A 19,263-nucleotide genomic window follows, 5' to 3' on the forward strand; every position below is an offset into this window, starting at 1 on the left:
ATGACAGACCATCTGCCCATCCATGCGGATCATCACTGCAGCTTTCTTTTCAGCTCCTTGTTGCTAAATGCAGCTGATCCGGTGTGTGTGTAAAGTGCCGTCAAGTAGTAGCTGACTTATGGTGACCCGGGCAAGGGGCTTTCATGGAAAGTTAGAAACAGAGGTGGTTTGCCATTGCCTGCCTCTGCAGAGTCTTCCTTGGTGGCTTCCCTTCAAAGTACTGACCCTGCTTGGCTTTTGAGATCTGAAGAGTAACTCTCCTTAGGAATGCACTGTTAGCATGGAATGGCTTCTATAAATTGAGTCGTAATATTTCCTAAAGCTTGTAGTGGGAGAGTATTCCTGGCATAAAATATTTTAAGAACACTTCAGTGTTGTGTTGCTTGAACTTCCAATGTTCTTCTGTCCTGGTGAGCTTTTTTCAGCTAAACTGAAAAGAATTCACCTTTCTCTGTGTTTGAAGTTTGCTGGCTCATTATATATGGAATTTAACTGTTTTTAATGTCTTTGAATTAAGGGTGAGGCACTCAGACAGGTGTTGGTCAACCGCTACTATGGCAACGTCCGAACAGCAGGAAGAAGAGAGAGCCTCACTAGTTTTGGCAATGGCCCATTATCTTCTGGAGGCCCTAGTAAAGCGGGAGGAGGAGGTAAGATACACACTGTGCCAGTTAGTCATTTGTACAAATGACTACAGCCTGAATGTTCTGTTGGTATAGAACAAACTGCATATTCAACAGGTTCAGCAGCTTTCTCAGTAGGTATTTTCTGTTCCTCCAACATCTTGGTCACTCACAGAAGAAATTAATTCCTAAAACATTGTGAATATATCTGCTAATTAGCTGCTGTTTCTTCCTGTTTTTTCTCTCACCCTTGATTATCATCCCTCATCCTGGATTACTCTTAACTTCCTTAGATTGGATTTTTATTGCAACAAAAAAACTACTAAGCCTAATTCTACAAAGATGAGCTATTAGGCTGATTGAAACCATCCACACCTTTGGCTATTAATAGCCCTTTTGAAGGAAAAAAGTCTTTCCTTTAAAGGTCTAATAAGAGCGGGGTGGGGGTGGATTTGATGAAAACCATGCCTAATGATGAGTTAAATCCCCATTCCCCTCCCTGATGACCCCTTGGGCTTGCAAATTGCCTTTTACATGAAGAAAACCTGTGATCTTCATTATGTGTTTTCACTTTCAGATGCTAGCCATGAACATCTTCCCCAAGGTCTGTCTCCCTCCATTATGTCTGATCTTTTCCCTCTTCTTGTAGTGAGAGCCAATGTGATGTAGAGGTTAAAGTGTCAGACTAGGATCTGGGAAACCCAGGTTCGAATCCCCACTCTGCTATGGAAGTTGTCTGGGTGACCTTGGGCAAGTCTCACACTCTCAGCTTAACTCACCTGACAGGGTTGTTGTGAGGATTAAATGGAGGAGAGGAGAATGATATAAGCTGTTTTGGGTCTCCATATGGGGAGAAAGGTGGGAAGTAAATAAATTAAATAGTTGTCATCTAGCCCAGTTTCCATGCCACTTCTGCTCAGTTTTTTCATATACCATCACTGTGATGCCCATTATTGGACTCCCCAATGGTTTTTTTGTATCTGTCTTTAGAACCATCCTATACCCTCATCTCATTAAGAAAGTTGAGAGCCAGCATGGTGTAGTGATTAAGAGCGGTGGACTCTAATCTGGAGAACCGGGTTTGATTCCCCACTCTTCCACATGAGCAGTGGACTCTAATCTGGTGAACTGGGTTGGTTTCCTCGCTCCTCCACATGAAGCCAGCTGGGTGACCCTGGGCCAGTCACACTTCTCTCTCCGAACTCTCTCAGCCCCACCCTCCTCACAAGGTGTCTGTTGTGGGGAGAGGAAGGGATTGTAGGCCGGTTTGATTCTCCTTAAAAGGTAGAGAAAGTTGGCATATAAAAACCAACTCTTCTTATTCTTATTCTTTCCCAAAATGTCACCTTCAGATGGCTTCCACTGCTGGGACATTGCAGACTAGTGACTACTCCTGTGGCTTTTCCACAAACCTATGTGACTTGCCAGTGAGCATTGTTATTTGTGCATTCTTGACTACACTGACTATATGGGAAAGTCTGAGGCTTTGCTGCTGTGTAATACTTTTTTATGACATCCCGGGCATGTGGCTGGCACTTTAACAGGGAATAAAACTGTGAATAAATGTTCACAATTAAACTTTGTTCCTTTTAAATGGGAGAGTGAATTACATTTCCTGGTAGAGATAATTAAGTGGGGGCCTTGAGATTCATAATTTTCTCACTCTGTGTGATTTAACATTTTTGCTAGGAGGAGGGTCTGGTTCCAGCGCAGCAAGCCGTGGCGAAATGAGCTTGGCAGAAGTTCAGTGTCATCTGGACAAAGAAGGGGCATCCAACTTGGTCATAGATCTCATCATGAATGCCACCAGTGATAGAGTTTTTCATGAGAGCATTCTTCTAGCCATTGCCCTCCTGGAAGGTGGTAACACTATTATACAGGTAGGAGAAGTATTGGTATACTTCTGTTTATAAACTTGTGTGTGTGTGTGTGTGAAAAGAATTGTTAAGCATGAAGGCCATTGAGTATACTGCATTGTATGAAGATAGGATCCATTATACTCAGTCGCTCACAATAGATGAAAAGGTCTTATTCAGTTTCCAGGGGTAAAGTATTGTTTATTTTTTGGAGAATGGAATACTTTAGATGCATATTAAGGATTTACCACTCTGTGAAATAACCCCATTGTGGTAAGAATTATAATCCACAAATTGCAGTAAAGAAATAAGCCAAATTTAATTTATCCTGGAAGATCTAAGAAGTAATCTTAATCAGATTTTCCTAAACAGCTCTGGGAGATCTAAAGCATCACTAAAGGGACAGTGTGCAACATTATAAAATGACAGTTTTCTACCTCTTTGCCTGATAATCAAAAATTAGCTAGATAATTTTTCCATGCATACAACATGTAGGGTAAAATTTGAAAACATACATTTTTTATTAAATGCTTGTTTAAATTTGTTTTTCCAATCAAGGTCAAATTTTCAAAGCAAGTGGAAGTATGGGACAGGCAAATACGTATATAGTTTCGGAGCGTGACCATGTTGGTTTGTAGTAGAACAGTTAGATTCCAGTCCAGTAGCATCTTAGCAACCAACAAGATTCTCAGGGTTTAAGCTTTTGAGAGTCGAAGCTGACAAGGGGGAAACCTTGTTGTCCTCTAATTTGCTACTGGACTCAAATCTAACAAATATGTATTTATTTTCTTAGACTCTTCTCTCTCGGGATGATTTTGTAGGGGCTTGTGTCATATACATTTACAAGTTTAGAACCCATAAGGATTCACTGGGAGGAGAGAAGATGTTAATAAAATCAACACTTCTGAACCCAAGTCTGCCCCTCGAGGATATTAAACATTCTTGGGGGCTTAAGTGGGTCTGTTTCTCCATCTGCTTGTGCTTTTCCTGCCACTCCTTTAACTATCTCTCAGTTCTCTGTATTCTGAGGACAGGCTCTTTCATAAGCAAATTGTTTTTGTGACGGGAGGAGAGTGCCTTTCTTTAATTTCTCCATCGTGCAGAAGCCCCAACCTTGTCTGCAGGTCGGCACCTTTTGCTACCTTCGTGCCCTCAACCATGCGGTGAGCTAGAGAGATGATTTCATGTTGTCCTTACTACCATCCAGCTGAATAATTTGTTTCTAAAGCATTGACTTGTTGTATGAGACAACTGGATTAACTTGAAAAAAGTATCACATTTTCTTTTACTGTCTGTAAATAACCATTTGTCAGCCTGTGCATGCAATGAAAGTTGATGCACCTGGATCAACTGAAACTTTGTACAAGTAAGAATGATGGTGGACATGTTTTATATATCAGATTATGAGTCTGTATTATAATTTGATCATATCTGACGTGGTCCCATGGTTTCTTTCAGAAATCCTGTTGCATCTTTGAGATATCACCTTGCAGGCTATTCAGAAGGTATACTGTAATAGTCTCCATCAACAGCAGTTATTGAACTAGGGTATTTTTTTCACGTCTCTGTTAGGACATTATATGTAGGTTATTGTATGTAGGCTATTACTGCTGTGTTTGATTGGCTTTTATATTTGATTATACTTTTGAGACTGATTAGATTATTGGAAAGATAGCATGTGGTGTTTTTTTCAGCTGAAAAGTACCTTTCCTCTGCCTTGTCTCTTCATCTCTGCCTTTCACTTGAGAAATTACTACAGTCAACCTTAACCTCAAAAAGGTTTCCACTGACACACCAGGGCCTAACCTAAGCTACTTCTGTTAGATCTCAGAAGGGAAGTTCCATTATTATTTATGTATGTAGATTATTGTTGTTTCTGTTTTTTTTGGCTCTAGTGACAGATGTGGTGAGCAACATGTTAAGGAAAAACTATTTTTGTTCTGCAGAAGTACAGAGGTTTCGCTAGCATTTTATTCAAACCAACCACATTTATTGGTTGGCGTTATGGGCAGTACGCTCTCTCTCTCTAACTCTCTCTCTGCTCTTTTACCATGGCAAAGGCCAATATTTCTAATATATGTTTGGAAGCGAGGTGTGGGTTCTCTCTCTTGCCCTGTCCTCTTTTTGATTGTGTGTGTTCTGTGAGAGTTCAAAGAAGAAAGAGTCCCAAAATTTACTGCAAATTTAAGTGGAAAACATAATTTTTCCTATAATTCAAATGTGTTGTGTCTTGTTTTAGTAAATTAGGACCAGCAGTTTTCCATCGGGGTTAGCTATACCATTAGGCACGTTGAAGCAGCAAGCTTAAAGGTACTCTTAAATGGCATGAAGCATTCTGTGTACATAAGATAGACAGAGAGACCATTTGGCTTTCAGATGCCTGTAGCCATCCCATGGGAGCATAACTTAAAAGCTAGTGCTGTAGAATTGTTGGGCTTGGGAGACCAGGGTTCAGATTTACACTGTGCAATGAACCTAATTTAGGGCTGCCAAGCCCCTGGTCCAGGGCGAGGGATCCCCCACCCCAAATTCCCATTCTCTGCAGCTTCATGGAGTGGTGGTGGGGAGGAAATTAAAAATTATTTTTAAAAAATGAATTAAAAAAACTCACTGGCATCACTGGCCATGTGATGCTGTCACTTCCAGGAAATACTGGAATCACTCAAAACTCTCTCTTAAAACGGGCTTTCACCCTCCCACCAGTTGCCAGGTACAGCCTGTCGACCCTAACCTAACTCAATAGGCTGAAATATAGTGATTTGTTAAGGCCTAACATACCGCTATGGCTCTGACATCTTTTGAAAGAAGGATTGGATACAGATGTGATCGATAAAACACCTTCCTGCCAAGTGCAATGTTCTTCCAAAAGCCATCTAAAGAATAATGTTTGTTGGTTGAAGTCATACCAACATTGTAGTGTTCCCATAACACTATTATGTGTCTGTATGTGGCATCTACTTCTGGTGTTTGTTTATTTCTTTTCAGGGTACATGAAGGTACTTGCCCAATGCAAACTTCACTATTTACAACCCTTCCCCTCATAAATAACATCAAAAAAAATCTCCTCCTCACATAAAATTCAGTACCATAAATTTCTCTCATTTAAAGGAAGCTTGGCAAGTGAGTGACAATGGAGGAAATTGCTCTTCCAACACTTGTCTCTCATCTGTCACATAAAAAGTGTATGCCCCGTGGGATTTCTGGAATACCCCTGGGCTAGCAAGTCACATCCAAGAATACTTCTACAACGGCACCCTCATCCACTGCCATTATCTGTGTATCTTTTCAGAGGCAACAGATTAATACTTCTTGGCCTGTTATTTGCCTCATAACCGGCTTTGGATTTATTGCTGACCTTAACAAGCTGGCAAGAGAACAGAGAAAACCCAAGGAGGCAGTTTGCACTGAACGCAAATGATAGCCATTGTTGTGAAGAGGGAAAGGGATACACCTGGCCTAAATGTAATCTCCCAGGATAATAAAGACATAGGATTGGTGGAGAAGGGGGTAGGCAGCCAAAAAAAAAAAAAAAAGGTCAGGGTCTCTTTAATTTCATTTGTCCTTAGAGATTATGGCTCATAATTATTATGGTTTAGATCCACAAGAGTTTTTTATGAATGGGATTTCCAAAATAACCCCTGAAATGCTGTTTTTTGTGGGAGGGGGGCTGCTCTGAGCCCGACCTTCAGGTTGGGGAGAGTGGGGCAGAAATGTAATAAAAATAAATTATAGACCTAGAATTACCTATTTGTGGAACAAATGCATACACTCTTTCAGATGGGTATTTATATTGTCTTTCAAACTGGACTTACGCAGTCCAGACGTCTCCATCAAAAGACAAACAGCTGCAGTCTAGCGCCCACAGATAAAGTACAAGATAAATCCCTTTCTGAAAGCTGGAGACAAAATGGCACTGATGGGCAGGGGCAGATACAGAATATGGGGCATGGAAGTGAAAATCAGGAAAGGTGTTTATCAATGTCTTTCAACTAATCCAGAAAGTCTACGGCAACAGTAAGTGTGTGGTAGAGCATGGTTAAATATTCTTCAGCTTCAGATTAGCCTCATGAGTATACTTTGCCAGTACAAAATATCCCTGAGTAAATGCATCAATGTTCTTATCCACGGCCAGAATGTTATGCTGGTCAGACAACATCAATATTGTCTCTTGGCCGGGATACCAAGAAACTTATCACTTCTCTCTAGCCTACTGGAGTAGGTTTTGAACGAGAGAACCAGGGTAGCGCAGTGGTTAGTATCAGACTAGGACTAGAATGATGTGGGGTAACTGTTGGCATGAATTCCGTGGAGGATTTCTGCAGATGGAAAAGCGGGTGATTTACACTGAATCCCCATTCCCATTGCAGACATCCAACTCCCCTTTCATGCATTCCCTTGGGTTCCCCTTGGGTTGCCAACGTCTAGGTGGAGGCTGGAGACCTCCCAGAATTACAACTGATCTCTAGACTACATAAATCACTTATTTATTTTTTGTTTATTTAAAACATTTATTCCACTTCTCCTGGAAAAAATGGCTGCTTTGGAAGGTGGACTGCATGGCATTATACCCTACCAATGGTGGAAGTTGCTGATTTTGTTCCTGATACTATTTTCTCAGAAGAGGCACTTATTTGGCACAAACCTAAGGCATTTGGCATAAACCTCTTCTAGAAAATTACATCGACAGAATAAACTGGATAGATTGAAAAATATATTGAAAGAAGCTTCTGAAAATGACATTGTTCCCACCGTTGAATGGTACAACTACTTAATGCAGTAAAGATACTTTATTTAATACGCTCAATCTGCATGTATCTGGGACACTGTAAGCAGGTATAGGATCTCCTTTATAGAGTCAATCCATCTCTTGTTGGGTTTTCCTTGCTGCCTTCAACTTTTCCTAGCATGATTGTCTTTTCCAGTGACTCTTGTCTTCTCATAATGTGACCAAAGTATGATAGTCTCAGTTTAGTCATTTTAGCTTCTAGGGTGAGTTCAGGCCAGATTTGATCTATAACCAACTGATTTGTTTTTTTGCCAGTCCACGGTATCGGTAACACTCTCCTCCAACACCACATTTCAAAGGAATCTACTTTCTTCCTATCAGCTTTCTTCATTGTCCAGCTTTCACACCCACTCATAGTAATAGGGAATATGATGGCATGAATTAACTTGATCTTGGTTGCCAGTAACACATCCTTACACTTAAGAATCTTTTCTGCCCTTCCCAGTCCTAATCTCCTTCTGATTTCTTGGCTAAACATATTTTCCTGAAACTTCAAATCTCAAGGCAAAACGTCTAGTATACATAAAGCAGCTTTTCCGATAGTGTTGAATGATAGGACCTCTTACAAGCACAAGCGCCTTTTTCCTACTATTACTGATTCTTAGATGCATGGGGCTGCATCACCCTTCAGCCATCTCTTTCTAAAGAAAAACATTATGATGCATGTCGTACATCGTTGCCCTTAAATGGTATCTCCACGTCAGAGACTAATCTAGCCACAACAGTACACTTGAGATAGGATATATCAACGGTTTAATGTTGCCTCCATGGTAAACGTCTGAGAGATAGAGACTGCAGTATCCTGCTTCCTTTGTAGATGGGATGGTTCTAAACATGAACATATAAAAGGGATACTATTTTGCACAAACACGAGGCCCACAGATTCCTATTTTATCTAAGAAATATATATGCTACTTATTTAGACTTTTCAGACGATCCCTTATGGGATTAAAGTCCTTGACAAGCAGACAGAGGCAATTCAAAACAAGGTCATGCTACATTTTTTTTTTTTTTTGGTAAGCAAAGGAATCAACAAAGATGTTATATAACATCTATTTATATCCTACTTGCTCACTAGCTGCAGGCATACAAGAGAAGCTGAGGAGGGAATTTAATGAGCTCTCAAGGCTTGCTCACCTTCCGAAGCTGGTAGAGACAGCTTGAATTTCTCTCTCTCTCTCTCTCTTTTTTTTAAGTGCGTCAGCAAATGAAGCTGGTGGCTGGTGGGTGGTGTGGGTAGACGGGCTGACTTGTTGCTATGGTTTTCTCTAATTCCCCTTTTTTCTAAAAAAAAAGAAAAGAAAAGGAAAAAACCTCTTTGAGGATTCCTTGCTTCCAGGGTCCTGTAAGACATCCTCGTTCCTCACACCCACTTACAACTCCTTCATTCAGGAGGGAATAGGATCTTACCTGTACTGATAGCTTGTGCCATAATGAAAGGGTCATGCACATGTGCATGTATATATATGTGTGTCTGGGCTCATATGTTACATTATGAAGGACTTAAATTAGCATGTTGAAACTGTATGTAGTCCCAAACCTTCAAAATCACCTGTTGTGAAGGGTTTAGTCCTCACTGCAAAAACAGGATCGTGATCTTTGTGTGCGTGCAATTTGCAGACATTACACCCCATTTGTTGCTTTGCATTCTGGGGGCACCCTGATCCTTTTTTTTTTTTTAATCTCTTGACTCTTCTCCTGCATGATCGGATGCCTGCTTTAAATTGGAGTCCATCAGGACTTCTGATGGGGCAATTGAACAAACCCACCTGATGACAAGACCTTTTCAGGAACCTACGGTCTCAGGTGGCCCATTTGACATCCCTTTATTGCTTGCGAAGAAAGAAAACCCAGGACTGCAGCCCTCTCCGTAAGCAGCGCTGCCTCTTTGAAGAAGCCTGCTTAATCAGGTTTCTTGTTAAAATGCCATGCATCCAGTTCTGAGGATTGGCCTTTTGGGTAACATCAGTAATACAACTGAGCTGTGTGTTAAAATCATATTAGGGCTGCAGCCTCAAACTACGTGATGTCTCCATGGCTCTTTCTGATTACTGAAAAGCCAAATTATAAGGTTAAGTTAAGTCTTATGGGCTCACAGCACATGCTTCCTCTAATGAGATTCCTTTAAGCCTGAAGGATACCCAACAGCGAGCCATTTTTTATCTTTCCTGGAAGAGTTACAGATGAGCAGCAGAGTTTAGCCATCATAAACTACATCTTCAGAAAGCGGTGCCCAATGAATGGGCAAAAGAAGTGCATTTCTAAAGTACATCCAAAGTACTAAAGTACATCCAAAGGCTTTTTGCCTTTTTGTAAAAAAAATTTTGTGGGGGGGGGGTGTCAGATTGCACTTTCCAGGCAGATTATTGGAAGTAATCTTAGAAGCAGGATCCTGCATTCATGTATTTTGAGGGAAATGTACCATGGTATCCGGCTAGGGGGAGGGAAAGCGGCAAAGTATAGCCCGATCTCATCCGATCTGGGAAGCTAAGTTGGGTTGGAGCTTGGAAGGGAGACCTCCAAGGAAGACTCTGCAGAGGAAGGCAATGGCTAACCACCAGGCACGGAGCTGGGGGAAGGAGCACCTGGGGCAGAGGTGTGTGCTGCGTGTGCTGGAACCAGGTGCTGGGGCAGAGACAAATTCGCCAGGTGGGCACATTTCCCCACAGGAAGAGAAAAAGAGGGAGAGCAGCGGCCAGGTGGGCAGTGCGCGCACCAGCCGGCCCACGGGCAGGCCGCTGTGCCCATGCCATGGCACGACGGCTCTCCTGCCCGTGCTTGCGCTCCCCATGCATACACTGGCACCCTCCTCTCCTTGTGCCGGGGGCAAGTGCCCCTGCCAGACCCCCCCCCCCTCAAGATCCGGCCCGGAAACCACCTCTGGTTAATCAGTTTCCTTAAAAGCCCCTTGCTGGGGTTGCCATAAGTCAGATGCGACTTGATGGCACTTTACACACACACATCTGGCTAGGAATACAATCCTGTTCTCATGATTTAGATGCAGACTGCATGTTCCTAGTGATTCATTCCACTGATGCCCTGAAATATGTAGGACATAAAATGATCTCTTTAATTAGAATAGCCAGTATTGGTGGAGAGAGTGCAGGCTTTGCACTGCACAGAGCTTTTCGAGCAGCTCTGTCTGCCATGAAAGCTTGCACAGTTCCATACTAATAGAAATAGATCTAATCAGAGATATTGGTTTTGCCAGTGTGTGTTTCATAATCTTGGAACAAAGACCAGAAACTGTTGCTCAAACAGTTGCCTGGAACCTGGAAATGCTAGGCTTTAAAAGATTCCTAATGAGTAAAATTGGGTAAAAAGGTAAAGGTCCCCTGTGCAAGCACCGGGTCATTCCTGACCCATGGGGTGACATCACATCCCGAAGTTTACTAGGCAGACTTTGTTTGCGGGGTGGTTTACCAGTGCCTTCCCCAGTCATCTTCCCTTGACCCCCAGCAAGCTGGGTACTCATTTTACCAACCTCGGAAGGATGGAAGGCTGAGTCAATCTTGAGCCGGCTACCTGAAACCAACTTCTGTTGGGATCGAACTCAGTTCGTGAGCAGAGCTTGGACTGCAGTACTGCAGCTTACTACTCTGCGCTACGGGGCTCTTTTTTATTAGATTACTATTCCTTTTATCAAAGCATATGAATAAAGGCTGCCATACAATTCTTTACTATACTCTTACAATGCAGGTTTGTAGTATCAGAGCCCAGGCAGTGAAGAAGGCACTAATTTGTCAACGGTGTCCCAAAGCCAAACCACCTGATGTAAATGTTCCTGGTTCCTTTCTCCTTCCTTGGCTAGCAGTATAAATAGCTGTGACTACAGGGCAGACCTAGTTAACAGCTAACTGAGATTAATTAGTTTCCAATATGAGTGACAAACATGTTCACGCAAAGATGTGAAGAAAGCTTTCTGTACTGCAGATAGGCAAGAGGCAGTACAAACAACAGTCTTGTATTCTTTGGCACCTGTGGCATTTTTACTTGGCAATTAGAAAAGCTTTTTTAAATCTTGTCGAAGGCTTTCACGGTCAGAGTTCATTTTAAATCATTCTGTACAAGTTCATTTTTTCAGTTTGGCAAATTTACCATATAAAAGTGACCACAGTGCTTATTTTTTATTATATAAGCAGCAGTTCTCTAGAGTTCTCTGCTGTGAAGCTATCAGTCAGACATAGGGTCAGCTGCTCCCATCTGGGAAATACCTAGAAATTGAGGGTGGAGGGTGGAGCCAAAGAAGGGCAGGGTTTGGGGAGGGGAGGGGATTCAATGGGGTATAATAGAAGAAAAGCTGGTTTTTATACCCCACTTTTCTCTACCTTTAAGGAGTCTCAAAGTGGCTTACAATCGCCTTCCCTTCCCACAACAGACACCTTGTGAGGTAGGTGGGGCTGAGAGTTATGAGAGAACTGTGACCAGCCCAAGGTCACCGAGCAGTCTTCATGTAGAGGAGTGGGGAAATAAACCTGGTTCTCCAGATTAAAGTCCACCTCTCCTTAACCACTACACCATGCTGGCTGTCATAATACCATGGAGTCCACCTTCCAAAGCAGCCATTTTCTTCAGGTGAACTCTGTTGCCTGGAGATGAGTTGTAATCCCAGGAGATTTCCTGCCACCACCTGGAGGTTGGCAGCTCTAGTCAGACAAGATTTGTGCCTAACCTTCTATATCAACTCCTTCCTTTCCCCCTTACATTGAGAATATACACTTGAAAGACACATGGTGTAATTCACACCAAGCCTTGCCCCTCCCCCATCAGCCTCCTCGTAAGATTTCCCAGTACGGTTTTCCCTTCACATATCTATCTGAAGAAGTGGGCTGTGACTCACAAAAGCTCATAGTGAAATAAATGTTAAGTCTTTAAGGTATCATTGGACTTTGATTTTATTTCACTATAATAGACTAACATGGCTTTTGCAGCCGGTCAGCACAGCCTATGATCTGATGCCCCCATGGGTTTGGAAGGGGCAGATGTCTTGCTTCTGCTGTGCCTGATGCTAGTAGGGAGCTTTTCATAAACATGAAACTTGTGACATCTCATTGTACCCCACTGCTCTGAATTATTTAGCAGCAACAAAGTGTGACCATTGTATTAAAAGCAGAAGTAGAAGAGTTCTGCCACATTGAGTTATGTGATGTTTATATAAACTCCATTCATATACTGTAATTTGTGATTTTAAGGTTTAGGTTATATGTTGTATTTTTCTAGCTTGTCATTAACTGTATTAATAAAATTTGATTTGATTTTCCATATTGATCTTGCAAGATAAATAGTAAACTGTGGTGATGGGAGGGAATGAAGAGGAAGAGTTGGGTTTTATTTGCTGACTTTCTCTGCCACTTAAGGCAGACTCAAACTGGTTTACAATCACCTTCCTTTCCCCTCCCCACAACAGACACCCTGTGAGGTGGGTGGGGCTTAGAGAGTGTGACTAGCCCAAGGTCACCCAGCTGGCTTCATGCGTAGGAGTGGGGAATCAAATCTGGTTCTCCAGATCAGAGTCCACCACTCCGAACCACCACTCTTAACCACTACACCACGCTGGCTGAAAGGGAGTATATGAAAATTGCTACATGCAGATAGTGCAAGGCTGGCGAATCTGTAGTGATCCAAGAAAGAACTTGAAGGCGGAGTGGGAGGTGGCTTGTTGGTTACTTGGGGAATTCAAGGCAGAAATACCAACTGTGTACCTTTTTGATGACTGGCATTGGAAAAAACCAGTCAAGCGAGTAGGTAGCAAAGCAAAGGAAGAGGACAGGGGAATAAAGAAAGATGAGCAAAGAGACTCAAGAGCAGAGTGTCTAAACTTTAAACTCTAAAGCCACACATGCAAGGACAATACCTAAGCAGTGGTCGGAAGCTGTGTGCCAAGCACAAATGTCCTTTCCAAAATGCTGGCTGCAGCTCTAACACATTCAGCACATATCTGAACTGAATATGTCTCCAGTATATTGGGGAAAGTCAGAGGTTATTAAAAAGGCATTTGTTAATCCTCACCCCCTACTGAGCTGAAGCCTGAGTATGTGTAACTCAACTAAAATTCTGTTTTCCCCACTGTTTACTCTTTGTTTCCTGTGATGGTTCACCTCTTCATTGTAAGACTGTAAGTTCCTTGGGGCAGGAACCCATCATCATCTCGGCATATAAAGAACCAGGCATATTGATCTATAAAGGAGGAGGAGGAGCTGGAAGAGAGCTGCTCAGAAGGTCAATTCAAGAAGGTTTCAGACTTAAAACGTATAACAAATTAGGAAAGGCAGGCATCCACACGGATGCAAGTTTGATTAAATAGAAGTGCAGAGCATAGAAGGTGAGCGCGTTGGTGGTTACTCTTTTTAATCAAATAAGTGACTGTCTGAGGCCTGATCTGAAACTCTGTGGCTACAGCAATTAATCATAGGCATTATCTCATATGCTATAACATCACCGAAAATTTTCAGTTTGTAGGCTAGCGAGGGGGAGGGGGGGATGCGGTACTTTGGGAACGTGAGCGCACTTCGAATGCCCTGCTTACTGGTGCCTGGCGTTTGTGACATTTGCTTCATGACCCCTGTGAGCCATCATGTGATGCTTTTTGTTTTATGGCAGTTGGCTTCAGTTGTGAAACCAAAAGCTGTCAGAAGATCCCTCCAAAATCAGGCTACTGATCCAAGGGCAGTTGGCTTGGCCATATGTGTGACCTTAACTCCTTTTGTAAAGTGCTGCCTCTTTCTCAAAAGGCATATGGAGCTGTACAATTTTTTTTTTAAAAAACTTGCTTTTTCCTCTTTATTCAAGGCAGGAAACCTCCGGAGGGGGGGGGGGCGTTGTCAGAAAGAGGTGGAAAGTTCAGAGTGATGTGGCACTACAGGCAGATGACAAGAGGAAGTAAATGTGGGGCAAATGAATGGCTTAGTTAGTAGAAAGGGGGGGAATAAGATGGAAGGGAGGTTGTCCTTACGGTTAAGTCCTGTCAGGACCTTGTTAATAAGGGAATAGAGAGGATGGCTGAGAAGAGTGCCGGTCTGATTATGAGGTGACAGAGGAGAGCAGGTGGGGCTGACCTCAGTCCAAAGTTTAGAAAACGGTTTCAGGATGTTGAAACTTAAGATGGGTGGTGAATGGTTTGCTGCTCCTGCTGAAGCTGCAGGAAAATTGTCATAGGGCGAAAACGCATGGTCGCTTTAGCCTCCTTTATTCCCTGTTTCAGCCAGGACCGAACGCACGTTCGGTGAAACGCATGCGTTCGATTCTGGGTGAATCCTGGCTGAAACAGGGAATAAAGGAAGCTAAAGCGACCATGCGTTTTCGCCCATAGTGTTCATAGACAGAGTCTGGCTTCTCAAAAACACAAATTAATTGGAAGGTCCAGGTAGCCTTATTGGTCTAAAGAAAAATCCAAAAACAAAAGCCAGGTAATAACCTTTGCTAGGATCAACTAAAATGGCACCAAACAGGGCAAGCCTTCCAGATTTTTAGAGCTATTCATCAGACTAGATGTTGAAAAGGGGAGGAAACTCACAAAGATGGATCATGGCTGAAAACATCTCTCCTCCCTCCTTTCTGTTCTTGTCTTTAACATCCAACCTGATTAAGACATCTGGAGAAATTGAAAGCTTGCGCGCTATTCTGTGACATATTAATTAGTGGCCAAAAGTAATAGTCTGCTTAGCGGCCTCAAATACAATACCAAAAAATGTCCAAAGTCTTTTGGCTGACTACTAGAAAATATATTTCTATTGTGAGCCCAGAGGTCCTTGTTATCCATGGGAAATGTTCATAGTCCTCTCATAATTCATATTGTAGCAGAGTATTTTCCGCTGTCAAGACTTGGAGGGCTGGAATGCAATCCAAGGTCGCTAAACTTAATAACTTTTCATCTGCCACAGCTAAAAAAAAGTACTTTATTTAGCTCAGACTGTCCTATCCTTATCCAGCATCCGTGACCTGTGCCAGATGCATTGGAGGAAATGGGCAAGTATGCTGATCCCTTTGTTTGGCATTTAGACAGTTTCAGGCTTAGAGATTCATGTGTCCTTACCCCCTTGGATATATTTTTTTGAAAAATCCAGCAGTTATTTTACTTTTATATATTTAACCTTAGTTATTTGTAACTCCAAGTTATGATGGTCACCCAATTTATTCCTGAAATTTACAAAAAACGTTTGCATGGGCATTTCTTTTTTGTAAGTAGTAGTCTGGATACAATGATCTACTCACTCAAGGATCACAAATCTCCACTTCTCCCTCAGCTCAACGGTGCTTCTGGCACCAGCAAAGTTGATTCCCAGGTTTGTGGAATCCACGTGGAATAATAGCCCATGGATTGTTGGGCTGAAGGGAAAGTGGATGGAATTGTTCTCTCCTTCATTTTCTGTCAGGGCCGCTTGGATGATAGAAGAGATAGGAAGAACAATATTGCCTCCTTCCCCCTCCTGGGGGATTATTACTCCCCACAGGTCCTGTGACCCAGGAATTAACTTTCCTAGGGTTGGTAGGGACTGCTGGGGGGATGGAAAATAGGGGAAGAGCGGTGCCAATGGTACCTACTGGTGGCAAACTCATTAGATAAACCCAGTCTTTCCTCTTCCCCCCCCCCTTTCAATTTCGTTAGCTACCCATATGAAAGGCTTCTGTGGTCTTTTATCCATGGCTATTTCACTCGCAGTCACCCCTCCGACAACTTTGGGTCTTTGTTTTGATGATGCGTGCTGTTTCCAACCGTCAGAGGTTGCCTTGCTCCCCCCCCCTGCGTTTCCCCGCCTTTTGCCCGGGTTTTGAGGGACCTGTATTATCTCGAATTTCAAAACGCGGGGAAACGCAAGGGGAGAGTGAGGCGACCTCTGACAGTCGGAAACAGCATGCATACTAACAATTTGATTAAATTAAAAATTAAGAGAGATCCCGCCTTTTGTTTATTGGGTATTCCAAAAAAAAAAAAAAGATTTAGATAAAGGTGATAGAGTCATATGCCAATACAGTTTTGCAGCAGCAAGAATTATAATTGCTAAAAAATGGAAGCAAACAAATAAACCTTCAATTAAAGAGTGGAGAGAAAAATGCCATATGAATTGTAAAGCATAAGAAGGTAGAAGTGCAGTAGTAAATCAACCTTCCCGCGTGGTTGTCAGTCAATTCCGAAGCCTGACTGAAGTGCGGTTAAAACTTCCTTTCTGTTTTTGTACACATACACATTGTCGGGTAGAGCAGCTTTAAATGCTATATGTGAATCCTGTCATACAGTGGATACACACAACTGCATTTTTGTATGATGGATCAATTTGAAAATATATAGTGCACGTGACATATAATTTTAAAAATGCTGTCTCATATGCTCTTACTCATTTTCTGAGGTGAAGAATCCTTATCTCCTTCACATATGGAACATGTTTCAAATGTGTCATAATTGCTGATGCCTTTAAAAAAAAAAGTGAAACGCTGACTTTTAAAATACAGAGTTAAGGAGTTACCAGTGGTGAGAGTAACTGCTTTGGGGCAAAGTTCACACAAATGCCCTCCCTGTCGGCATATCCATTTTTGTTGTTTTGAAATGCTTTGCAAGAAGATCACTTCAGTCTCTAGAAAAGATCGTTCTAAATTGGTGTGCAGCAAAAACTTGTTTATGTACAGATAACGGTATATGAATGGAAGAGCAGCTTTCACTAACAAAAAAAAGTCTTGAAATAAGGATTTTTTTGACTAATAGCATCTGATATGAAATGCCAGAATGACTCGGTGATCTTGCCGTATGTAAGTTATTAGTTTCCAGAACTGATGCATTGTGGTTTAAAACATACTTAATGCTTTAAATTATCATTTACATCTTTTACTCACATTACATGGCCTAAATTCATAATAAGGTCAATAATTACACAAATCCCAACAGAAATAGATTATTGGGTTACATGCCAGTATGAACTACTTCTTTATGGCACAGTTCTGTTTCCAGGTAGATGTTATCAACCAGTTGCTCAGGATAGATCATCTAAAAATAGAATAGCTGAGTAAATCATCCAGGTAGATTACAGTTAGACTTGTGGTTTGTACATTTTAAAAATGGGCTAAATTTTTATTTTCCTCCTCCTATGGAACTTGCCAAGAGCCAGCGTAGTGTAGTGGTTAAGAATGACGGATTCTAATCTGAAGAACCGGGTTCAATTTCCCATTCCTCCAAGGGCTGCCAACCTCCAGGGGGTGGCTGGAGATCTCCCGCTATTACAACTGATCTCCAGGTGACAGAGATCAGTTCCCTTGGAGAAAATCGTCGCTTTGGCAATTGTACTCTATGGCATTGATGTCCCTCCCCTCTCCAAACCCCACCCTCCTCAGGATCCAGCCAAAATCTCCAGGTATTTCCCAACCTAGAGCTGACAACCCTAACTCCTCCTCATGAAACCTGCTGGGTGACCTTGGGCCAGTCACAGTTCTCTCAGAACTCTCATCCTATGCAGAGGCAGGCAATGGCAAACCACCTCTGAACGTTCTCTTGCCCTGAAAACCCTACAGGGTCACCAAAAGTCTGCTGCATCTTGACGGCACTCACATACGCACAACTTCCTGTAACTAATGCTGAACTCCTGAGGGTGCTTTTAAAAACTTTTAAAAACTTCTTCCATGAGAATGGCCTGTTGTGTCACAGGAGGCAACTAGCCCTGTCCTTGTTGAGGGGGAAAGTCATGAAACACCTCTGCATGTCAGGTATCCTAAGGTCCAACTTTGTTGTTTAATGCTGAAATGAGGGAGGAATGCTTGCTTTCCCCAGTAACAGTGCAGTTGAGAGAATCCAGTGCCAGTATTGCCCCTTTCTGTGACATGTGATCACTACTCACATAGTGGATAACCAGTCCACAGCATGGAAGATTATTCTGCCCCTTGTCTGAAATTCACCCAAAACATCAGCTCCAGATCCTTAGTTTTAATAAAAGCATTGGCAACTTGACTGAATTGTTCTTGCCTTTGCCACTTGGATTATGCCCCTTTCACAAAGATTTGTAGGATATCAGGCTTACCTCAGGGCAAAAGTTACAAGATCGCAGGCATGGTTGTAGAACAAGTGTCCCTTATTAATGCCCCTTTTACTTCATTACTATACTGATCCATATATGTACGACCGCTCATTCGTATTCTCACCCTTCCCTGAGGAGTGCCCACAGGGTGCCCACTTAGAGCCAGTTCCATTATTAGAAGCAAATTGACTCATGAAGACGATTTGTAATGTATTTTCTTACTTCATTTATACCCTACTTTTCTCTCCAATGGCGACCCAAAGTGACCCATAGCATTCACTCCTGCCCCATTTTGTCCTCACAACAATGCTGTAAGGTCGGTTAGGTTGAGAGCGTATGAGTGCAAATAGTGGGTGGGGGGGACCCAATATAACCAACATAACAGTTTCTTCGCTTTTTAAATCGTGTGACCAGTCTATGGCTCAGATGACATGTTTTTTCTTGATTTTGCGAAATACAAAATCACTGCTTCCCCCGCGCCAGTCTCCCACTGATATACACACCTGCCTCTCCAGAAAACAAACGTTGGTGTTCTATAAAAAGTTCACCCAGATTCAGTGTGGGATTAAGGATGTTATTAAACATTCTAAGTGGCCTATTTTTTCCCCTGAAGATACTGTTACCACCAGTATACTAACACGCTCTGCTGCAGCTTCAAATGCCAGTATGGGACAAGCTTTGTAGAGTAAATGAACACAATTTACCCAGCATTTGGAGAACTCGTATGTAACCCGGTGGTTCACCCACGAAGTAATGAAAGTAAGCATCAAATGCCTCCCAAGCCACAAGTTAAAATAAAATAAAAGAACAACATTCCAGACAAGGCAACTTTATTTATATAGGCACATTTATGATATATGTAGCAGAGGGAGCAGCAGGTTCTTTAAAAAGTACTCATATTTATTTGAGCCAAGTTAGCACTTTTTTGAGAACATGTTTCTCTCTTCCCTTTTTTAAAATTCTCTCTCTCTCTTCTTTCTAAAAGCTTATACTTGTATTTA

The 19,263-nt window shown here is 42.2% G+C and overlaps 1 protein-coding gene across 2 annotated transcripts in view; it reads left to right on the forward strand.

Annotated features, from left to right (window-relative positions):
• ITPR1 (inositol 1,4,5-trisphosphate receptor type 1) overlaps window positions 1-19,263 on the forward strand; it is a 244,396-nt gene that overhangs the window by 158,333 nt on the left and 66,800 nt on the right. For both annotated transcript variants that reach the window (XM_056867281.1, XM_056867282.1), the window contains 2 exons: window positions 518-650; window positions 2,313-2,503. In XM_056867281.1, coding sequence (XP_056723259.1) covers window positions 518-650; window positions 2,313-2,503 — 324 coding nt within the window. The remainder of the gene's footprint in view (window positions 1-517; window positions 651-2,312; window positions 2,504-19,263) is intronic.

Source organism: Euleptes europaea, chromosome 1, assembly GCF_029931775.1.
Source record: "Euleptes europaea isolate rEulEur1 chromosome 1, rEulEur1.hap1, whole genome shotgun sequence".
Lineage (NCBI taxonomy): Eukaryota > Metazoa > Chordata > Lepidosauria > Squamata > Sphaerodactylidae > Euleptes > Euleptes europaea.